Source organism: Teleopsis dalmanni, chromosome 2 (assembly GCF_002237135.1).
Source record: "Teleopsis dalmanni isolate 2A chromosome 2, ASM223713v2, whole genome shotgun sequence".
NCBI classification, from domain to species: Eukaryota; Metazoa; Arthropoda; class Insecta; order Diptera; family Diopsidae; genus Teleopsis; species Teleopsis dalmanni.
In genome coordinates, this window is record NC_051847.1 from 77,904,702 (window position 1) to 77,922,554 (window position 17,853).

Consider the following 17,853-nt stretch of genomic DNA (forward strand, 5'->3'; position numbering starts at 1 on the left):
AAATAAAATAAAAATAAAATAAAAATAAAATAAAAATAATTAAATAAAATTTAATGCAATAGAAACAAAATAAGAATTACATAAAAAGAAAAGAGTTTATAAATAAAAAATAAAATAAATAAATACATAGATAAGAAATGAACAATAAACAGCGCCTTAAGTGCCTTTGCTGCCTGTCTTACTCTTTAATTAATTACTTATTAAGCCTTACAACACATAAAAAAAACAAGTTATATGAAAATTTTATATAACTTTTCACAAAAACTTTATATAAAATTATTTTTAATATTTTTTTACAATATTTTAGAATCGATCGTTGGCTTGTACCAATCTCTCAAGATAGCTCCGCAAAAAAATCAAAATCGAAATCAAAAAAATTAAAGGATTGCCTCTGGATACCGTATCAATTCACACCCGCTTATATGAAAAATAACCAAGTATTCGTTTCGTACCTCTTCGTATATATTGCAGTCAACTTATGTCTCTTCATCTCACGTGCCATTCAATATCGAGCCAGTAATGGATTTGTCATTATAGCCAGAGCCTGCGGTAAGTCGGGTTTATTACTTAACAAGAAAATCATACTAAAGTTTACTTTTCCAAACTAAAGGTCAGTGTCTTAACTTTAACTGTGCGTGGGTGCTCGTACTTATGTTACGACATTCCCTTACCTATCTACGTTCGCACGGTTTATCAACATATCTGCCACTAGATCATCACATATATCTGCATAAACTGACAGGCATAGTCATCTCGATTCTAAGCCTGATACATACTTTAATGCATTTATTTAATTTTACAATAATTGTAGTAAATGATGAAAGAATAAATGCTGGGCACTATACAATAATCGAATGGTTATTAACAGATCGGCCGGGTTTATTTGGTCTAATACCAGGTTGCGCGAACCCTACTGGAGTGGCTCTATTTGTTATTTTGCTAATAATGTTCATATGCTCCCAGCCGTTCGTGCGGCGTAAGGGCTCATTTGAAATATTTTATTGGACCCATCTTCTCTATATACCGTTTTGGATTTTAACTCTATTTCATGGACCAAACTTTTGGAAGTGGTTTTTAGTGCCTGGCCTTGTGTATATAGTTGAACGTATACTTCGCTATGTATGGATGCGAGGTGAACACGGCAAGACGTACATAAGTTCTGGTCTATTATTGCCATCGAAAGTTATACACTTGGTCATTAAGAGACCTTTCAACTTTAATTTTCGTCCTGGTGATTATGTGTTTGTGAATATACCAGCTATTGCTAATTATGAATGGCATCCATTTACTATAAGCTCTGCACCTGAACAAGAAGATTATATGTGGTTGCATATACGTACCGCAGGTGAATGGACCAATCGTTTGTATCAGTATTTTGAAAAAGAGCAACATCGTTTACATCAAGGGGGAGATGTACCACATTTGCAGGCAATTGCAACAAGTTTCTGTCAAGTAAATGAAACTAACACCAATGCAATTATGTCCTCAACACCACAAACTGATTTTCTTGCACAAAATCTAGCAAAAATACAACAGTCATCAGCATATGTTGATGTGCCCATACGACCACCAAGAAAAAATTTTACACCATCGAAATTAGCCACAGAGAGTCACACTAATGCGTCTCACAGTAATGGAAACTCTAACGCACCCATTAACCGTATACAAAGTATTAAACGCACATTGCAACGCACTTTCTCTCGCAAGGATTCACAGGCAAGGCGTTCAACAGGAGTTTCGAATGAAGCTTTTATTGCAGATGAGTATGATACCTATGGAAAATCAATAGATCTTAGTCGACGACGAATTTTAACAGATAAGAAACTACAAAATCTTAACTATAAACCACCATTAGAAAAAAGTATATCCCTTCCCGATATTGAAGTGAAGTCTAAGAAAAGAGCACGTCTAAAAGCGTACGTATTATGGTACTAAAGGCTTTTTATAATTACATTTTTTTTTTTGTTTTAAAAATATTTAGGATACGTGCCTTAGGGCGTTCGGAATCTGAACGATCATTTGATGAAACACGTTTAAGACGTGCACGTTGTCAAAGTGTAGGTTTGGCCTACCTCAGTCCACAAAATAAATCCTTAGCGCAAAGTTTTCGTTATATGCGTAATAAACCTACAATAATTGCCTTCAAAACTCCAAGCATGGAAAACTGTGATCCACAAGCAAAAATGGCTGAAAGCAGTAAGTACTTTGGACTTATCCTTTATATCTAACAAACCAATAAATAATTAATAATGTATTAGAACCATAACAACTTATTAAAAATTATATAGAATAATATCTAAGACAGATATTACAGTTCTCACTTTAAATCGTAAACAAATCTGCCATTTAGTAAGGCAACTGAGGGCGAAAATATGCCCAAAAGAACAATTACGCTCCTAAGTTTAACACGGAGCAGTGTCAATCTACTGACGTCATAACGCAGTTCCCCTGGGACCTTTGACAGGTAACATATACATGTTATTAGTTTAAGTACCGTCAGTAGAAACTTATGCAGCAGCTATCAGGTTGAGGGCATGAAAAAAAAAGCGATTGAGCACTTTTTCCATTACTCTCTGTTTCTCAGCCTTACAAGCGTTAATTCCTTGCGAAATTGCTACTTTGAAGAATTGGCAGAACTGGATACAATTGACTTATTAAGAATGTTAAGGTTTGAAGTGGAAACCGATTGGTTTCTAGAGGTGATTGAAAAGGTCAACTAAATCTTTTAATAGTATCTAGTAGTATTTTGATCAAAACTGTTATTACAATATAGTACTAATATGCAATAGTAATAAGCGTATATATAAAAGTATCATAGTTATAAAATTATTTCTGTGTTAAATATATATTTTCAATGTCTTAGATCCAGTTCCACACTCCATAATGGCTGCTGAGGAAGGAAAAGTACAAGCAGGTATTTACATAAGTTTATTTACTTGTTACAAAACTAATTTTTTTATTATATCAAGCAAACACTTCATATTCACAACAAACCACTGATTTAGAAGTAGCGAAGAGTACAGATTATCAAGCTGCGAAACCTCTGGAGGTAAGCACAAAGTTAAAACTCTATAAATCTTTTATAAAATATATCATTGCTTTTCTGCTTCAACATATAACAATAAAATCCACAAAGTAAAACTTGTAAATAAAATTTTCATAATTAAATTTCGATATCTCTCTTACTACACGCATCCTTACTACATTTGGCATCATAAAATGGGTTTAAATTTGGTCCAATATACAAACACACCCACAAAATAAATTATTAAATAAAATAGGATTCTTACTCTGCGACTACTAAAACCCGACGTTTGCGTAGACCTACTTTTTTGCGTACACTGTCAACATCTATAAAGAATCGTGGCTGTAATGGCAGCTTACCCACACATGGTTCCACTAACTCTGGGAAGGTTACACTAGATGCAGGCGTTTTAGAGGTTTGGGTTTAAACTTCATTATATTTGCTTTAATATATTTTCTGTTTTATTTTATAAACATAAGTTTGAAAAATAAATAAACTTTTCTCTTTAAAATTGTCTATCCCTAAAATTATTAAGATATTCATTGATGGACCTTATGGAGCACCATCAAGTCATATATTTGGTGCACAACATGCTGTACTTATCGCTACAGGTATTGGTGTCACGCCGTTTGCATCAATTTTGCAATCCATAATGCATCGTTATTGGAAAGCAAGACATACATGCCCACGTTGCAACCATGAATGGGCCAGTGATATACCCAAAACTGTGATGAACCTTAGAAAAGTAGATTTCTTTTGGATTAATCGTAATCAGCGATCATTTGAATGGTTTGTTAATTTACTTTCACAGTTAGAAATTGAACAAGCTGAACTAGGACACGCCATGGAAAGGTATTACATATATTATATATAATACATTCAATTTTTATTTAATGTGAAATTCTTATTATAGATTTCTCGATATGCATATGTATATAACAAGCGCACTACAACGAACGGATATGAAGGCTGTGGGCTTGCAACTAGCTTTGGATTTACTTCACGAAAAGGTGAGTTTGAAATTATAGCATATTTATAGAGTTACTTCTTATGAATATAGTGAATATAGTAAATGTGAAATATATATATTGTATATATGCAATATATAATAATCCTACTAGTTCAACTGTGATGAAACATTTTTTTTACTTAAGTTAATAAAATGGATGATTAGTTTAATTATAAAAACCGTCCATTAATTTAATTAAGATAAAATCTACCTCGAATGGTTTGGACACAAAACACAACAAATTTTCACAGCAACCCACGATATCTGACTGATGTTCTTGAGAGATTTAAGATATAAATTATCATTAAAAAAACATATGACATCTATGCTGTTAAATAAACAAATGTTTATATTCTTCCAAATATTAAATCCCTTAAAAATATATTTGTGGAAAAAATTACCAGAAAATAGTTACTACTAGAAACCGGTTTTTAGGACCTGAAAGACTCAGATGAAATTGCGATACACTTAAAAAAGCATTAATTATAGAACATTGAACCAAGAGGTTAACTGAGTGAGTAGACACAATGGAACTATAACCCTTAAGTTCGACTTGCAATCTGCAGTTATCTTGTAGTCTGGATACAGACATCAATTAATTGCTTTTAATACGAATCCTCATAATTCTATTGATATCATGAGGATAAAAATGTTGAGAGCCACGCAATTACCACAGTAGAACCTACACACGATATTCTTAGCATTTGCCGAACTTATTAATATTACAATATATTGCTTTTGAATCTGATCCATGAGCCATAGCAAAGTATGGAACATAAAACCACAATACACATTCACAAAACAATTTTAGAATGAAGTTCCCAATTTCTCTCTAATCATCCTAATCGTTTTACAGAAGTAAAAGCTAGCTATACATGCCTGCCTTCACCGTTTTATATACCATAATTCCAATTGCGGTTTAAATTTACTGGATATCTGATCATTTGCCTACGAGGCATTACAACGAGCCATTGTTTGAACTCAAGTGGGCTTTGGTTACAAGATTACAACTTAAACATAACAGCTAATTTCGTGAGAAAAAACTTCTGAATGTTTTTTTTTATAATAATATTTAATAATAATTAAGAATTATATGTCCTATGACAAAATAATTGTGAGAAAATTAAAAATTTTTATTCAAGTGAATCGTTGAGCTGACCATATAGTGTTTTGAATATCCTTAAATATTCATTATCAATGGTATTTTGAAAAATCTATTGGTTTTATTTTCGATTTATAATTTTTGAAATTAAATTATCAAGAATTAAGCCCTGTTAAATTTCAACCGTGGACATAAAGCCAACGTACACTTAATTTGCATTGATCAAACTTGTATTCGCTGCGTTCTTTATCAGCTGGAACGCATAAACCACAGCTACACTTAATTATTGTAAATGGTTTTTTGAAAACTTCAACACCCTTGTTTGTAGATTTATTAATAATTTTGTTTTTGAAATGGGCTAATTGATCAATTGTTAAATAATACATTTTTTTTTAAAAAATTAGATTTTAAAATGTTTTTTATTTACACCAATATTTCAAACATAATCTATAGTCATTTTCAGGGTCAATTAAAGATAAAGACTAAAGATAGGATAAACTGTAAGATTCATCAATTTGTCGGTTTCAAAAACAAAATTATTAATAAAAATGTTGGTCTTTAAAATAATAAAGCACATTTATTAATAATAATAAATCCTTACTGTTATTGTTGAAAGTAAATACTACCTTTTTTAAAAATTGCAAATATAATATACAAAAAAAATTAGAAAATATTACAGAATAATTGAATGAACTTCATCACAGGATCTACTTGTCACACCCATATACCAACTACTTACAAAAAAAAATAAAGACGTCACTATAATATTTAATATTTGTCTATTATCTATGTATCTACTATCTTTTTATCTATCTATACTACTATTTTACTATTAATATCTAATAAAAAATCTATAAAATGTACTTACAGGGAAAACGCGATCTTATAACAGGACTCAAAACACGAACAAATGCTGGTCGCCCTAATTGGGATAAAGTCTTCAAGCAGCTGCAAGCGCAAAAGAAAGGCAAAGTCACTGTTTTCTATTGTGGACCACCTCAACTGGCGAAAACTTTACGTTTTAAATGCGATGAATATGGATTTGCATTCCGAAAAGAATGTTTTTAAATTCCGAAAGAAATTTATTTGAATTTAAAGCAACTATTTTCTTCTTTTTATTTATTGAGACTAGATGCTTGGCGTAGTTTTAAAAGGTTTCGGGATATGTTTAGTGTAGTTTATGTTTTAATTTAAATTTGTTGAATTTAATTATTTTTAATATTGTTGTTGTATTTATTGATATTATTACCGATATTTTTAATTATTTAATTTGTTATGTACTTTTCAAACTGTATAAAAAAAATATTTATACTTTTTTATAAATAAAATTAAATATTCAAAAATTAAAACGAATATAAAAATAAAAACATTTGCAATAAAATCAAACATAGCACAGCGCACTATTACTTCGTCTTGATGAAATATAATATATCAAAAAAAAAATTAATAAACAATTAAATTGTTTAATTATTAAATAATACCATACTCTATGGTATTCACATTTCATTTTTTATTTTGCCATTGGGCAAAATTAATGGTACTTGGCATTGGTTTCCGTTCAATTGTTATCACTTCATCGGTCACATTGTCGACATTGTAAAATGCTCTTAATTCCGTTATTGCAGTCTCCTCTATTTGAGTCAGTATTAAAGACTTGGAACGCATTCGTTCATAATATTCTCGCTGCTTGCGTTCCTCAGCTAATATTCGAGCAAAACTATTGACACTAGCAGCGGAACTGGAAGCAGTGTCGCTTTGCTTTGAGTTACCCAATCGCATTCTATTTGCAAATGAATTAGGATCATTAGCGCAACCAATTTCAACAGCGGCATCATATGTAGCTGAAGACGAAGTAGGTGATTGTACATTAAGATTCCAAGCATTTTGCTGTGGTGGACTTGGCGGTGTTACTGCTGGCAATGGTTGTTCTGATATTGAGTTGTTGCGCCAATTTGATGATTCAGATGACAAGCGTTTTCTCTGCTTTTGTGATAATTTATCACGTGTCGGTGTAAAATCAGCTAAACTTAAATTAAAGGTTTTACTGGGAGTGCTGTTTTCTTGTGGCAAGGTTATCTTCTCTGGTGTTACTGTATTTCTTTTAGGAGGAGTTGGATTAGGGGTCGTTTTAATAAGTGGTATTAGAGAAAACTTTTCTTTCTCACTGACGAAAGCTTTATCGTCTGATTTAGTAGGCACAGACACCTTTTTCTTCTGCTCCTTTTTATCTGCAACTTTCATCCAAGATTTATATTCCTCATGTATCTTTTCGTCAGTTTTCTGAATTTCCTCCACATATCTACTATTTTCTTCCTGTGATTGTTTTGTTTTATCATCTACATTCAAAGATTTCATCATTGAAGCAATAGCATCACGTTCATGCTGCCTTGTTGATTGCTTATATTTATTTTCACTTAATTTTTGTTTTATTGCACCTTTATTCAATGCATCCTTTAATAGAAATATATATAAGTATTTAAAATAGATATAATGTAAATCATTTATTATACGAACCTGTTCTTCATCCATTCGATAGTCAAGATCCACTCGAAAATCATCTACAAAACTATATAGCAAATCATCATCTACAGCTTCAGAGCATGGAGTAATGATGCGATAATCAAAAGCTCTTTTGAATATTGAACGGTAATGAGAATTAATACAATTTAATGCGTCAGGATCGCAATTATCCAGACTTTTTTGTACTAAAACACGCGCTAGGTTCTGACATATAAAATTCAAACAACCAAGCTTAAGTGCTTCACAGTTATAGGTGTGTGCAAAATCTAACATTTCGCCACATTTACGTATTGTTATTTTATCTAGAATCATAATTTCACAGATTTTACGTAGTCGTTCTACAAAAAATTGATCACAGAATACAATCATATTATAAAGAAAACTTTCATTATAATTTTGCTTGCGAAATAGTTCCACATCACAATTATACAGAAAATCTAATATTGGTTCCATGTAGGCCACAGGTACAGTCTCTAAATGTATCACCTTTTGTTCGGACCATGTATGTGCGAACATCATTTCGAAATATTCCAAACGTGCTACCAAAATGCATTTGTGTGCGGATAATTCTGCATTATCACCGCAAATGATACGTACATCGTAAAGTTCTGGGAAATCAGAACGTTGCAAGCGTTTAAAGCGCCCTTTGGGAACTAAATCAAAAGAATTTGATGGCGCTTCCTCCAAACTAGTTTCGAAAAAAATGCAAATTAATTACAGAGTATATAAAATATCATATAGTTTTGAATAATACCTCTTTAAATAATTGCACAAATCGTTCAATTGAAATTTCTCAGCATACAACATAAATAATTTACAAACTAATCTGCTTTCATTGGGACTATCGGGACCCAAGCTTTTCTGTATATTGTCAAAATCTGCAATTAATATAACAATTTATCTATTTATATTTTTTATATATGTGACTGACAAACACACCTTCACTATTTGGATAATAGTTTGTATAAATATGTTTCAAAATTATTTCCAGCATTTTACCGGTAAAACCATCAAATTTCAGATAAACATGTTTTTCAGTATGCGCAGTAATACATTCGCGTAAACCAGGGGAGCGTGCATAGAGTATCAACTTATGTGCTGCATATATTTCATCATCGACATGTAGCACTACATCATGTACAGCATCAAATTCATTGGCATCGTGAAACAATTTTTTAAAAGTGTATTTTTCTGCTAGCAAAGCAGGTGATTTAAAATATTTAAGATGAGACTCTTGGAGGACGGCAAATGAAGTGAAGTCATCATCACAAAAAATATCTGTCGCACGATCGATATGTGGTATACGCTCCACATCAATACGAATCATATGATCTGTTGATACTTCTGTACGATAACATGGGCTCCATTCATTCGAGGAATACGTATATTTTCCATTGAGTTTATTTTGTGGTATTGGTATCTGATTACATTTTCCTTTGTAGATATCACCTTTAGATAGTAATAATATTTGATTTCCCTTGTAGAATATCTTATCGATTTCTGTAATTTTTAATGGTGTGAAAAGGCATCTGCAAATATTACAAAAATGTAGAAAGTAATTGCATTTTTGACAAATAAACAAATTTTTATTAAATTAATTTTCAGTGGCGACGATTAAGAATCTAAAAAATAAATTGTGGAGATTCAAATAATATCTGAAGATAGGATTTCCTTAATGCTATAAAATTGAATTCAAACGTCCTGCAGAAATCCCATGTCCAAGTTTTATCAAAAGTCAAAAAACTGATAGGATTATAGTTTTACCTAACAAAAAAAGTTATATATTTTTAAACTAATCATTAAATAAAGTGAAAACTGCCAATAAGACCATACTATTGAATATAGTATGAAATAGTATTAGTGGAAATAATGGGTCACTTTTATCGATAAATTTAACAGTATCGAGGGGATTCTATTCACTGATAAAATACTAATAATATTAGTATACTAATAATAATAAAAAATACTAATAATATCAGTGATAATATTCACTGATACCATCCATTGCCACCATTTGTATGCAACCCAAATCCACTTTTGTTTACACTCATCCCTTTCATAAATGATCGCAACAAAAAGAAAATTGTTAAGTACTAATTTCGTTTCCAATAAAAAGTATAACACCAATAATAGTAGTGATTTATATCACAAGATTCTTGCAATCTTTATATATATATATATATTTTCCATAGAAAATAGTATGTATTCAAACACAAAAAGGACTATAAATAAGTGCAAGTGTTAGAAAACTAAGAAAGGTAGAAAAAGAAAGTGGAAGGAAGTCGAACCTCATTTAGTAGTAATCATTATCGTTTTTAAATTCCTGAAATTCTTAGCAAGCGGAAGCATTGATAAACGCAAATATTCCATACATTATACAGTGGACATGCTGTGGACTGATTTCATAAATAGTGCGTATATATACTTGAATGTATATCTAGATAAACCTTAGCAATAGAAAAATAGGTTTTCTGGTGCCTCTTCTTCGTACAACAGTAAATATGCTCGAGATGAGCTTAATATAATTTTATAATCTACTATGGTATGGAAATTGATATAAGCCTACACATACCAACTCAAACCAGCTCCATGTCAGCTTAAAGTTTACTATGGTATGAAAACAGATATTATCTTTAGAACCTCAACTATGCTAGCATATAGATATAGATAAATCTGGCTAGTGTGGTGAAAAGTTTTTGTGGTGACTCTTCCTCGTACAACAGTAACTATGTGGCAGATTATCTACACGTAGATTTATTGTCGACTATGATATAAGCCTAACATTATCTCACAGACTTTAACCGTCTTGTATGTTAGAAGTACATATGTAGGTCATCGCTCTGTACTCTGTAAATCAATTTAAATCAGTAAATGAACACGGCAGGAATCAATAAAAAATGTTGACACAGTGCAATTATATGTAGTATTTTTAAAAAGATTAAATTAATAATACAAGTTATGTATTCTGCGTATACATACCTGTAAAAATTTTGTGTAATTTCATACCAAATGAACACAACATTTGTTTCGGTTAATACCAAAAGTTTAAGACCACTTGCAGATCCTTTACTGGTTTTAGTAATATCTCCTCCAATAACGCAAATGCTTTTTATAGACTCGTAGCTGTAAAATAAAATTTTATTATTAAAACATTTAAAATTGGATTTCTTCGACACGATTTAAAATATATATATATCAAACGAAAACTGAAAACAAACCGATACAAATATACTTAATACAATAAAATTGAGTAATTTTTCTATAAGAATAAGAACTAATTTAAACATTAAATGAAAGGATGTATAGTAATGCAATAGGGACAAAACCCTTATTAGCATACAAATTGATAATATATATTAGTTATTATCTACTATCGTATTAGTTATTATCGCAGCTTAGACTATTTATGATTAATTCTAATGTGATTGAAAGTAAGTTATTTAACATAAAACGATCAAGTAAATTATGTATTGCCATAAGTAATAGTGTAATCACGCGACCAATAGAAGAACTGCTTAGGAACAAAACCCTTATTACCATAAAAATTGATACTATATGTTAGTTATTATCTATTACATCTGCAAAATATATAAATTGATAATTAATAAAACTAATTTTATCAAAATATAAAATTAACTTGTAACTTTTAGATAACAATATCACTTATCATACACAGATAATAATTTCAAAATTTTAAGCATACAAAAAATTTGTAAATGTATAAGACATTTTAAAATAAATATATAAAAATATATATCATACTTAGGCGTTTTGATTGATTTCATTTTGTAATTGTAATACAATAAAATTGCATTAGAATCAGTTAATATCACAGTTGCACAGTTGTTACCAACAACAGAAATTATTTTAATATCCACTGGAATCTTCATCTGCAAAATGGATTGAAGAAAATTATATGTACGAATTATATAAAAAAAAATAGTTTTATATTACCAATTTCGGACTTGTAACAACTTTTACTTTGGCATCCATGCCAAATTGACCACAATTTGCTCCCCAAATAAAAACTTGTTTCTCTGAATACGCAATAGAATGTTCATCTTTTGCAATAACAGCTTGCAATGGCATACAAATCAAGTCTCTTAACGTAGCAACTTCTTTGAAAACCATCAATTTATCACCAGCTGTGCTTACACCCAATTGCTTATTATCATTTATTCCAGTAGCAAAAACTGTAGATTTATTTGTAAGCAATAAAGAATGTTGACGCGAAACACTCATACATATTATATGTGCATTATTTTCAAATGGCAATTTAAGTTTTTTCGGCGTAGGTAAACTATTTTCAGTTTTCGTCCCTAACCTGCCACCTTTTCCGTGTCCAACTGCATACAAATGATGCTGATGATCCAAAAAAAGTGTGTGATAAGCACTTAAGGCAATTAATTTAAGTGATGTCTGTTGTTTTCGAAAAAATTCTATTGTCTGTGGTGTACTACAGCCTTCTTCATTACCCGTTCCTAAATTATAGTTTCTGTTTGAGCCCCAAACCAGCACTTCATTTCGTGGCGAGCTAATAATAAATAATATATAATTAATTAAAATTGTAATATTTTATATATTAAAAAATATTTTTATAAACAAGCTACTAACAAGTCATGTTCCCCTGAATAATCAGCTAAGCGGCAAACATTATGCAGAGGTGTGCAGGTGTCTTCATCTAATAACTCTAAACTAGCTCCATAACGTATTAATAGCACTGCACAATCGACGCAACCGTAATAAATGGCACGATGTAAGGCACTATTACCTGACTCAAAATCTCGTCCATTTATAATTGCACCCTACAATTGTTGTTATTATAATACACAATATAATTATGATTTTTCAATTTGATTTAAAAACATACCTGGTTTAGTAGCCACTCCAATACTTCATACCGGTCAACGGACGCTGCTATATGCACCGCCGACCGTCCCTAAAGTGTAAACGTTACAATGAGGCAATAAATTTCATTATAGGAATACATACGAGATCATCAACATTGTCGGCAAAATTTCGGCAAGTTTTAGCTATAAATGCAGCTAATTTTTCATTGCTAATTGAACGCTTGGTCAATGCGGCAGTTATTGCATTTGCGTGTTGACGGCAATTGCATTTTATAGTGCAATCGTACTCATAATTTTTAATATTGAACATATCTTGAATAACAAATGAACACAACCCAGTTACCTTTAAGATGTCTATAATAAATAAACACTTTTACAAAATATGAAATTTGCAATTTCGTGCAATTCTATTTACACAAATTCACCTTTCTTATTACAAGCAGTCACGAAACGAATGACAACTTAGTGGATCGGCGTAAAAAGTTAACAACTGATTTTGCTATTCGCAGTACAATGTCCTGATGTTTTGAATTTCATAATGTTTTGAAAATTATTAAAGAATACAATACTCCATCCTCGTTACAAATGAGTGAAAGGTATTAGAAATATATATATTGCCATAATTTTTTCTTTCAGTGTAACGAAAGAAAACATTCGAAGCAACAGCAATGCTCCAAAAATCCTTAGAGTTAGGTTTTACTTGCAAAAATTTGTACGTCTTAGGCTGCGGTTACATTGCATGCGAATTTTATCTTGCGTGTTCGTACATATGTTTATATGTAACGAAAGAAAACATTCAAAGCAACAGCAATGCTCTTAAAATCTTTAGAGTTAGGTTTTACTTACATAATTTTCAGCAGCGAATAATTTTCAGCAGCTGTGACCACTAACAAATAATTACATACATTTGATTTATTCGTACGAACTCGCAAGACAAAATTCGCATGCAATGTAACCGCAACCTTAAGTTTTAATGGAGCCAAACTTAAAAATCAGTCTATTGTGAATGTTCACTAGAAATATGTTGCATTATTATTGTAACGCAAAACATAGTATATCATCATCAAGATGAGAGTAAACATATTTTAAATGAAGTCCATTAATTGTGAAGCGTAAATCACTATTAGATATAAAATATTTAGGTGCTTTCAACAGCTTTTAAATGTGACAAAAAAATATTACCAATGCAATAAGCGAATTATTGTGAACTTATTGTAAATTTCAACGATAATTCCAGTCATATGTCAAAAGTTTGTTAACAAAAATTCGAGCAAAATTAAAAACTTTCACAAATTTAAAAATTTTAGAAATAAAATATTTTAAAAATATGCAAAATTGTGGAAAAAATATTTTAAATATAAATATATGTATAAATATATACCAAAAGTTTTAGGAGTACTTAAAGAAAGTATAAAAAAACAGTTTAATATTTTTAACTTATTTACTAACAAATTTTTACTTCTTAAGTAAATTCAAAGTAAATTCAAATTTTTTGGACTACACAAATTTTTTTATTTTTTTTTAAACATCTTATAAAATTTTCATAATGGTAATACCTAATTTACTTAATTTTTATTTAATTTACTCTATCAACATTCGCTGCCATATCGATATATTTTACTATTTCCCTTCATTTACCATCAATTTACTCAAACTCGCGCACGGAAATTAAATAAGTTTTCATTCACAAATTATTTATTTATATCACTGTACAAAAGTTTCAAAATAATATTTTCTTGTTTCATTCTCTCTGTTTCTCAATGCTCAGCAAACGTCAAAAATGACATTTGGAATTTGTGCAAAAAGTAGTACAATTTTTGTCGAAATACAATAAATTAACATTGAGAGAAATTTAATTGATATAAAAGTAGTTTATTACAAATTCTAGCAATCATGAATATGCATACAATGCAACAACAACAAATGGGTGTAGGACCTGGCCCAAATGCAATGATGCAAGTGGTTTCGCCAGCTATGCAGCAACAGTCGCCACAGGTGCCAAACCCAGTTCAACAGGCACAGCAACAACAACAACAACAGGCAGAAAAAACTGATAACATCTCGAAAGTTAAAAGTTTACTTGGTCCGCTACGTGAATCGTTATTTTTAACTTTACGCGCTGCAGCATTTGCCTTACAGCAAAACAATTTGTCAGATAATCTAAAACGAGACGCTGCTCCACATCCACCGAGATTCGATAAACATTTAGAAGATTTCTTTGTATATTGTGATCAAATTGAATTGAACCTGAAGACTGCATTGCTATGCATGCAGCAACTTTCATCTGCGCAAAATTATTTGCCTGGAAATGTAGCTGCTGCTCCGTATATGCCAGATAATCCCGCTGTTCCTATGTCATATTCTACATACTTAAATACAGTGCGTGCGCATGTGGAATCAGCAAAGGCTATACACGATACACTGATCAGTGCAGCACAAAACATTTCTCAAGCTGATTGATAAAAGATTTATTTTTATATGTAATGATTTATTTTAAGTTGAAGATATAAAAAATAAATAACAGTTATTTTAGGAAATAAAATAGTGCTCATCCTGGCCTTCCTGAAGTTTTTAAAAACGAAAATATAATTTTCATTACTCATATAAGGTAGTTGTTTTTGTTATTTCTTAACAAATGTATTATAGAATTGGTGCAGGTAAATATTTAGTTTAGAGTTTTGTACACAAAACAATACAAAAACCAAAAGTAATTCTACGTGCACCAAACCTTAAATACATATTGTATGAAATTACAAAAACAACTACCTTATATGCGAAATGCATTTTATATTTTCGCTTTTAAAAATATCAAGCCAGTGTGAATTATATTTTATTTTCAAAAATAAGAGTTATTCTTGATTTTTATATAAATGCAAAAAAAAACAGTTGTAAGAGTTATTTCTGCTTGAAAAAATAAAAGGCACAAGATAATAATTAATTTTGATAAAGCAGATTTAATTATTATTTTTTGAGTTTTATTTTCACATGATAACTGTTACGATCCCTGGATTTCTAAAACCATACTGTGTAGTTTTTAAAATAGTTTATTTAATAAATTTGAATTTATATTACTTACATCAATAAAACTTAATTTATAAATGAAATGAAATACTGTTTTTTCGAATCAGTTTCACAGAAATAGCATGAATGCCAAGTTGAAATAAATAAAAAAAAAAAGAAAATGAATATGAAAAAAAAACATCATTATGTGCAATGATATTTGAAATAAATTATTGTAAATATCTTAACATTTTAAATACAGTTAAACTTCAATATTAAAACATTTCTTACAAATCGTAGAACCAAGGCACATCAAAGCAAGAAAAATATTTATGTATGGACTACCATATGGTTCGTCGAACGTATCTCTATACACATAATTCAGGCAAATTATTATACATCTTTATTTATTATAAAAAAATATTTTCATAATCTTGATGAGAGCTTATATATAAGAAATTGGAATGAATTAAACGTTACGTATAAAGTAACACGCTGCTCTGAAATATGTAGTTATACTCAATCTTCCTCCTCGTCACTTTCTATTTGCTCTTTAAAAACTGGATCATCTTGTAATTCCTTTAATTGCATTTTATTATTCATGCAACCGGAAACTGGGCATACGCAACTGAAAAAGAATACAATTATTTACTATTTATGTACTATTGTTGGCATTGAATTATTGTTAGACATCACTTACCTTCTTTTGTCTTTCTTTAATTGTTTAATATAAGCAATAATGGTTTCTTTTTCATAATGGTGCCCGCAAACGGTAGACTTTACTGGATCGACCATTTTCTTTTTGCTTAAAGGGTCAAACTTGTTTAGTCCCATCTTAACAACCATTTCACCACGTTTATCAACTTCTTCTTCATCAAGAGTCATACTAGCAGAAAATGCTTTGTATTCTATAGTGTTTTTTGCATTAAATTTTTTGGGTAAAGAGTTTAAGCCTCTTTCGAGTGCTTGGTCATAGCCTTCAAGTGTTTCTTCTTTCCCAGCTGCTTCATAAATTTTCTTTTTTGCTTTATAACTTTGGCGAATGTTGCAAAGTTCCTCGCACATCTCAAGATATTGTCTTGGATCTTTTTGCTCTGTAAAACTTTTTTATAGCTAAATTTTATAATATTTTAAAAATTTGTACAACCTTCCGTTCCTAGACTACTCGCCAATTTCTGTGCCTCAGTTAGGCATTGCATTACCCTTGCAAAATCGGCCTCGACTTTTTCGTCCATATTTCGATTCTTAATGCAAAATTTGAATTCAAATAATTATTATTTCAGGGTAGGTACAGTTGTTACCAGGAATAGTAAGAATTAAAACACTTGCCTGGAGATACGAAAAAAAATTAATTTTTTTGGGAAAAACTTTAACTTTTTATTGGCTTGCTTGTTTAATTGAATATTTCTGTTTTTTAATTTTCAACATCACTTTTTAAATAAAAAATAAAAAATTTTCATTAAGATTCGTAAATGTTGCACATACCTGGTCTACATACTTGGTGTGCATACATGTAGCATCGTCTATACCATGCTTTAGGCGTTTAGCTGTTAATTATATTACAAATTACTATTTACATTTTTGTCTCAACAGATGTGTTTATTTTTCGTGAAAAGCCACAGTGTGAGACTTGAGTCGACTAATTCCAGCTATTATAAATGAAAATATCGAAGTTTTCAACTGCTGTGAGCTGCTGAAACCCCTTTCCAGTAATAAAGTACGGAAAGAAGAGCAGATAGGCTTAGTATTCAGCAAGCTTAATTTATCGAAGTCAGGAAAGCATGGTCGAAGTGATTTTTAAAGGAAGTGTTTATAGATGAGAGGGTAATCTGAGTTAATAGTAAACTTTACTCTAGGGATCATACCGGTCGCGTTTATTAAAAGGAATGCGAGGCAGGGGCAAGGAAATGGAGTGTGTGTATGTGTCAGCTGCTAAGTCGCTTACACGCTAAATGCTCTTCCGCACGCATATGGATATACATATTTTTGGAATGAATTAGTTGTGCTGTATGAAATCAGCTGACCCGTTCTAACTTATTTTTTTTATCGTTTGCTACGTCTACGACAACTAATTCTGCCTTTAATCTATAAAAAACTTAGATCTTATTCCATGGTTTTGAGTTCTTGCATTCAAATGTTTAATTCGACTTGACCGATACAATCTAAGGAAAGGCTAAGTTAAGGAACTTAAAAATGTTCAAATCCTTTTAATTTTAAATCGAGCGTGATAGGGTTATGGATATCTTGTGGTATTCTTAAAACTATTTTGATTCAAAGATTTTACAATATAACGACTGGACAGGAAAATATGATAAATAAAATTATTATTATTCTATGCTTAAGGACT

The 17,853-nt window shown here is 30.5% G+C and overlaps 4 protein-coding genes across 5 annotated transcripts in view; 2 read left to right on the forward strand and 2 right to left on the reverse strand.

Moving 5' to 3' along the window:
* The window catches only part of LOC119674892 (NADPH oxidase 5-like), a 21,172-nt gene extending 14,802 nt beyond the window's left edge, over positions 1 to 6,370 (forward strand). The window contains exons 2-10 of the mRNA XM_038086047.1: positions 308 to 549; positions 611 to 1,916; positions 1,982 to 2,196; positions 2,864 to 2,914; positions 2,970 to 3,049; positions 3,282 to 3,440; positions 3,561 to 3,877; positions 3,939 to 4,035; positions 6,007 to 6,370. Coding sequence (XP_037941975.1) covers positions 308 to 549; positions 611 to 1,916; positions 1,982 to 2,196; positions 2,864 to 2,914; positions 2,970 to 3,049; positions 3,282 to 3,440; positions 3,561 to 3,877; positions 3,939 to 4,035; positions 6,007 to 6,204 — 2,665 coding nt within the window. The 3' untranslated portion in view covers positions 6,205 to 6,370. The remainder of the gene's footprint in view (positions 1 to 307; positions 550 to 610; positions 1,917 to 1,981; positions 2,197 to 2,863; positions 2,915 to 2,969; positions 3,050 to 3,281; positions 3,441 to 3,560; positions 3,878 to 3,938; positions 4,036 to 6,006) is intronic.
* Positions 6,371 to 6,539: 169 nt separating this feature from the next.
* Positions 6,540 to 13,044, reverse strand: LOC119680610 (inhibitor of Bruton tyrosine kinase-like). Of its 2 annotated transcripts, XM_038093524.1 has the most exons (11): positions 12,922 to 13,044; positions 12,649 to 12,860; positions 12,527 to 12,595; positions 12,271 to 12,461; positions 11,611 to 12,190; positions 11,419 to 11,546; positions 10,636 to 10,779; positions 8,596 to 9,185; positions 8,411 to 8,534; positions 7,651 to 8,344; positions 6,540 to 7,587 (listed from the first exon to the last, which is right to left on the reverse strand). In XM_038093524.1, the coding sequence occupies exons 2-11, from the start codon at positions 12,814 to 12,816 to the stop codon at positions 6,640 to 6,642; spliced, it is 3,636 nt and encodes a 1,211-aa protein (XP_037949452.1). In that variant the 5' UTR covers positions 12,817 to 12,860; positions 12,922 to 13,044; the 3' UTR covers positions 6,540 to 6,639. The 2 variants fall into 2 exon arrangements, with proteins under 2 accessions (XP_037949452.1, XP_037949451.1); XM_038093523.1 differs by lacking the exon at positions 12,922 to 13,044 and having other exon boundaries at positions 12,649 to 12,915.
* A 1,242-nt stretch (positions 13,045 to 14,286) lies between these two features.
* Positions 14,287 to 15,079, forward strand: LOC119681212 (mediator of RNA polymerase II transcription subunit 29-like). Its single transcript, XM_038094330.1, has one exon. It carries the CDS (start codon positions 14,400 to 14,402, stop codon positions 14,964 to 14,966), a length of 567 nt encoding a protein of 188 aa, XP_037950258.1. The 5' UTR covers positions 14,287 to 14,399; the 3' UTR covers positions 14,967 to 15,079.
* Positions 15,080 to 15,870: 791 nt separating this feature from the next.
* On the reverse strand, positions 15,871 to 16,861 carry LOC119682488 (E3 SUMO-protein ligase NSE2-like). Its single transcript, XM_038095939.1, has 3 exons — positions 16,654 to 16,861; positions 16,207 to 16,600; positions 15,871 to 16,134 (listed from the first exon to the last, which is right to left on the reverse strand). The coding sequence occupies exons 1-3, from the start codon at positions 16,739 to 16,741 to the stop codon at positions 16,026 to 16,028; spliced, it is 591 nt and encodes a 196-aa protein (XP_037951867.1). The 5' UTR covers positions 16,742 to 16,861; the 3' UTR covers positions 15,871 to 16,025.
* Positions 16,862 to 17,853: the final 992 nt, after the last annotated feature.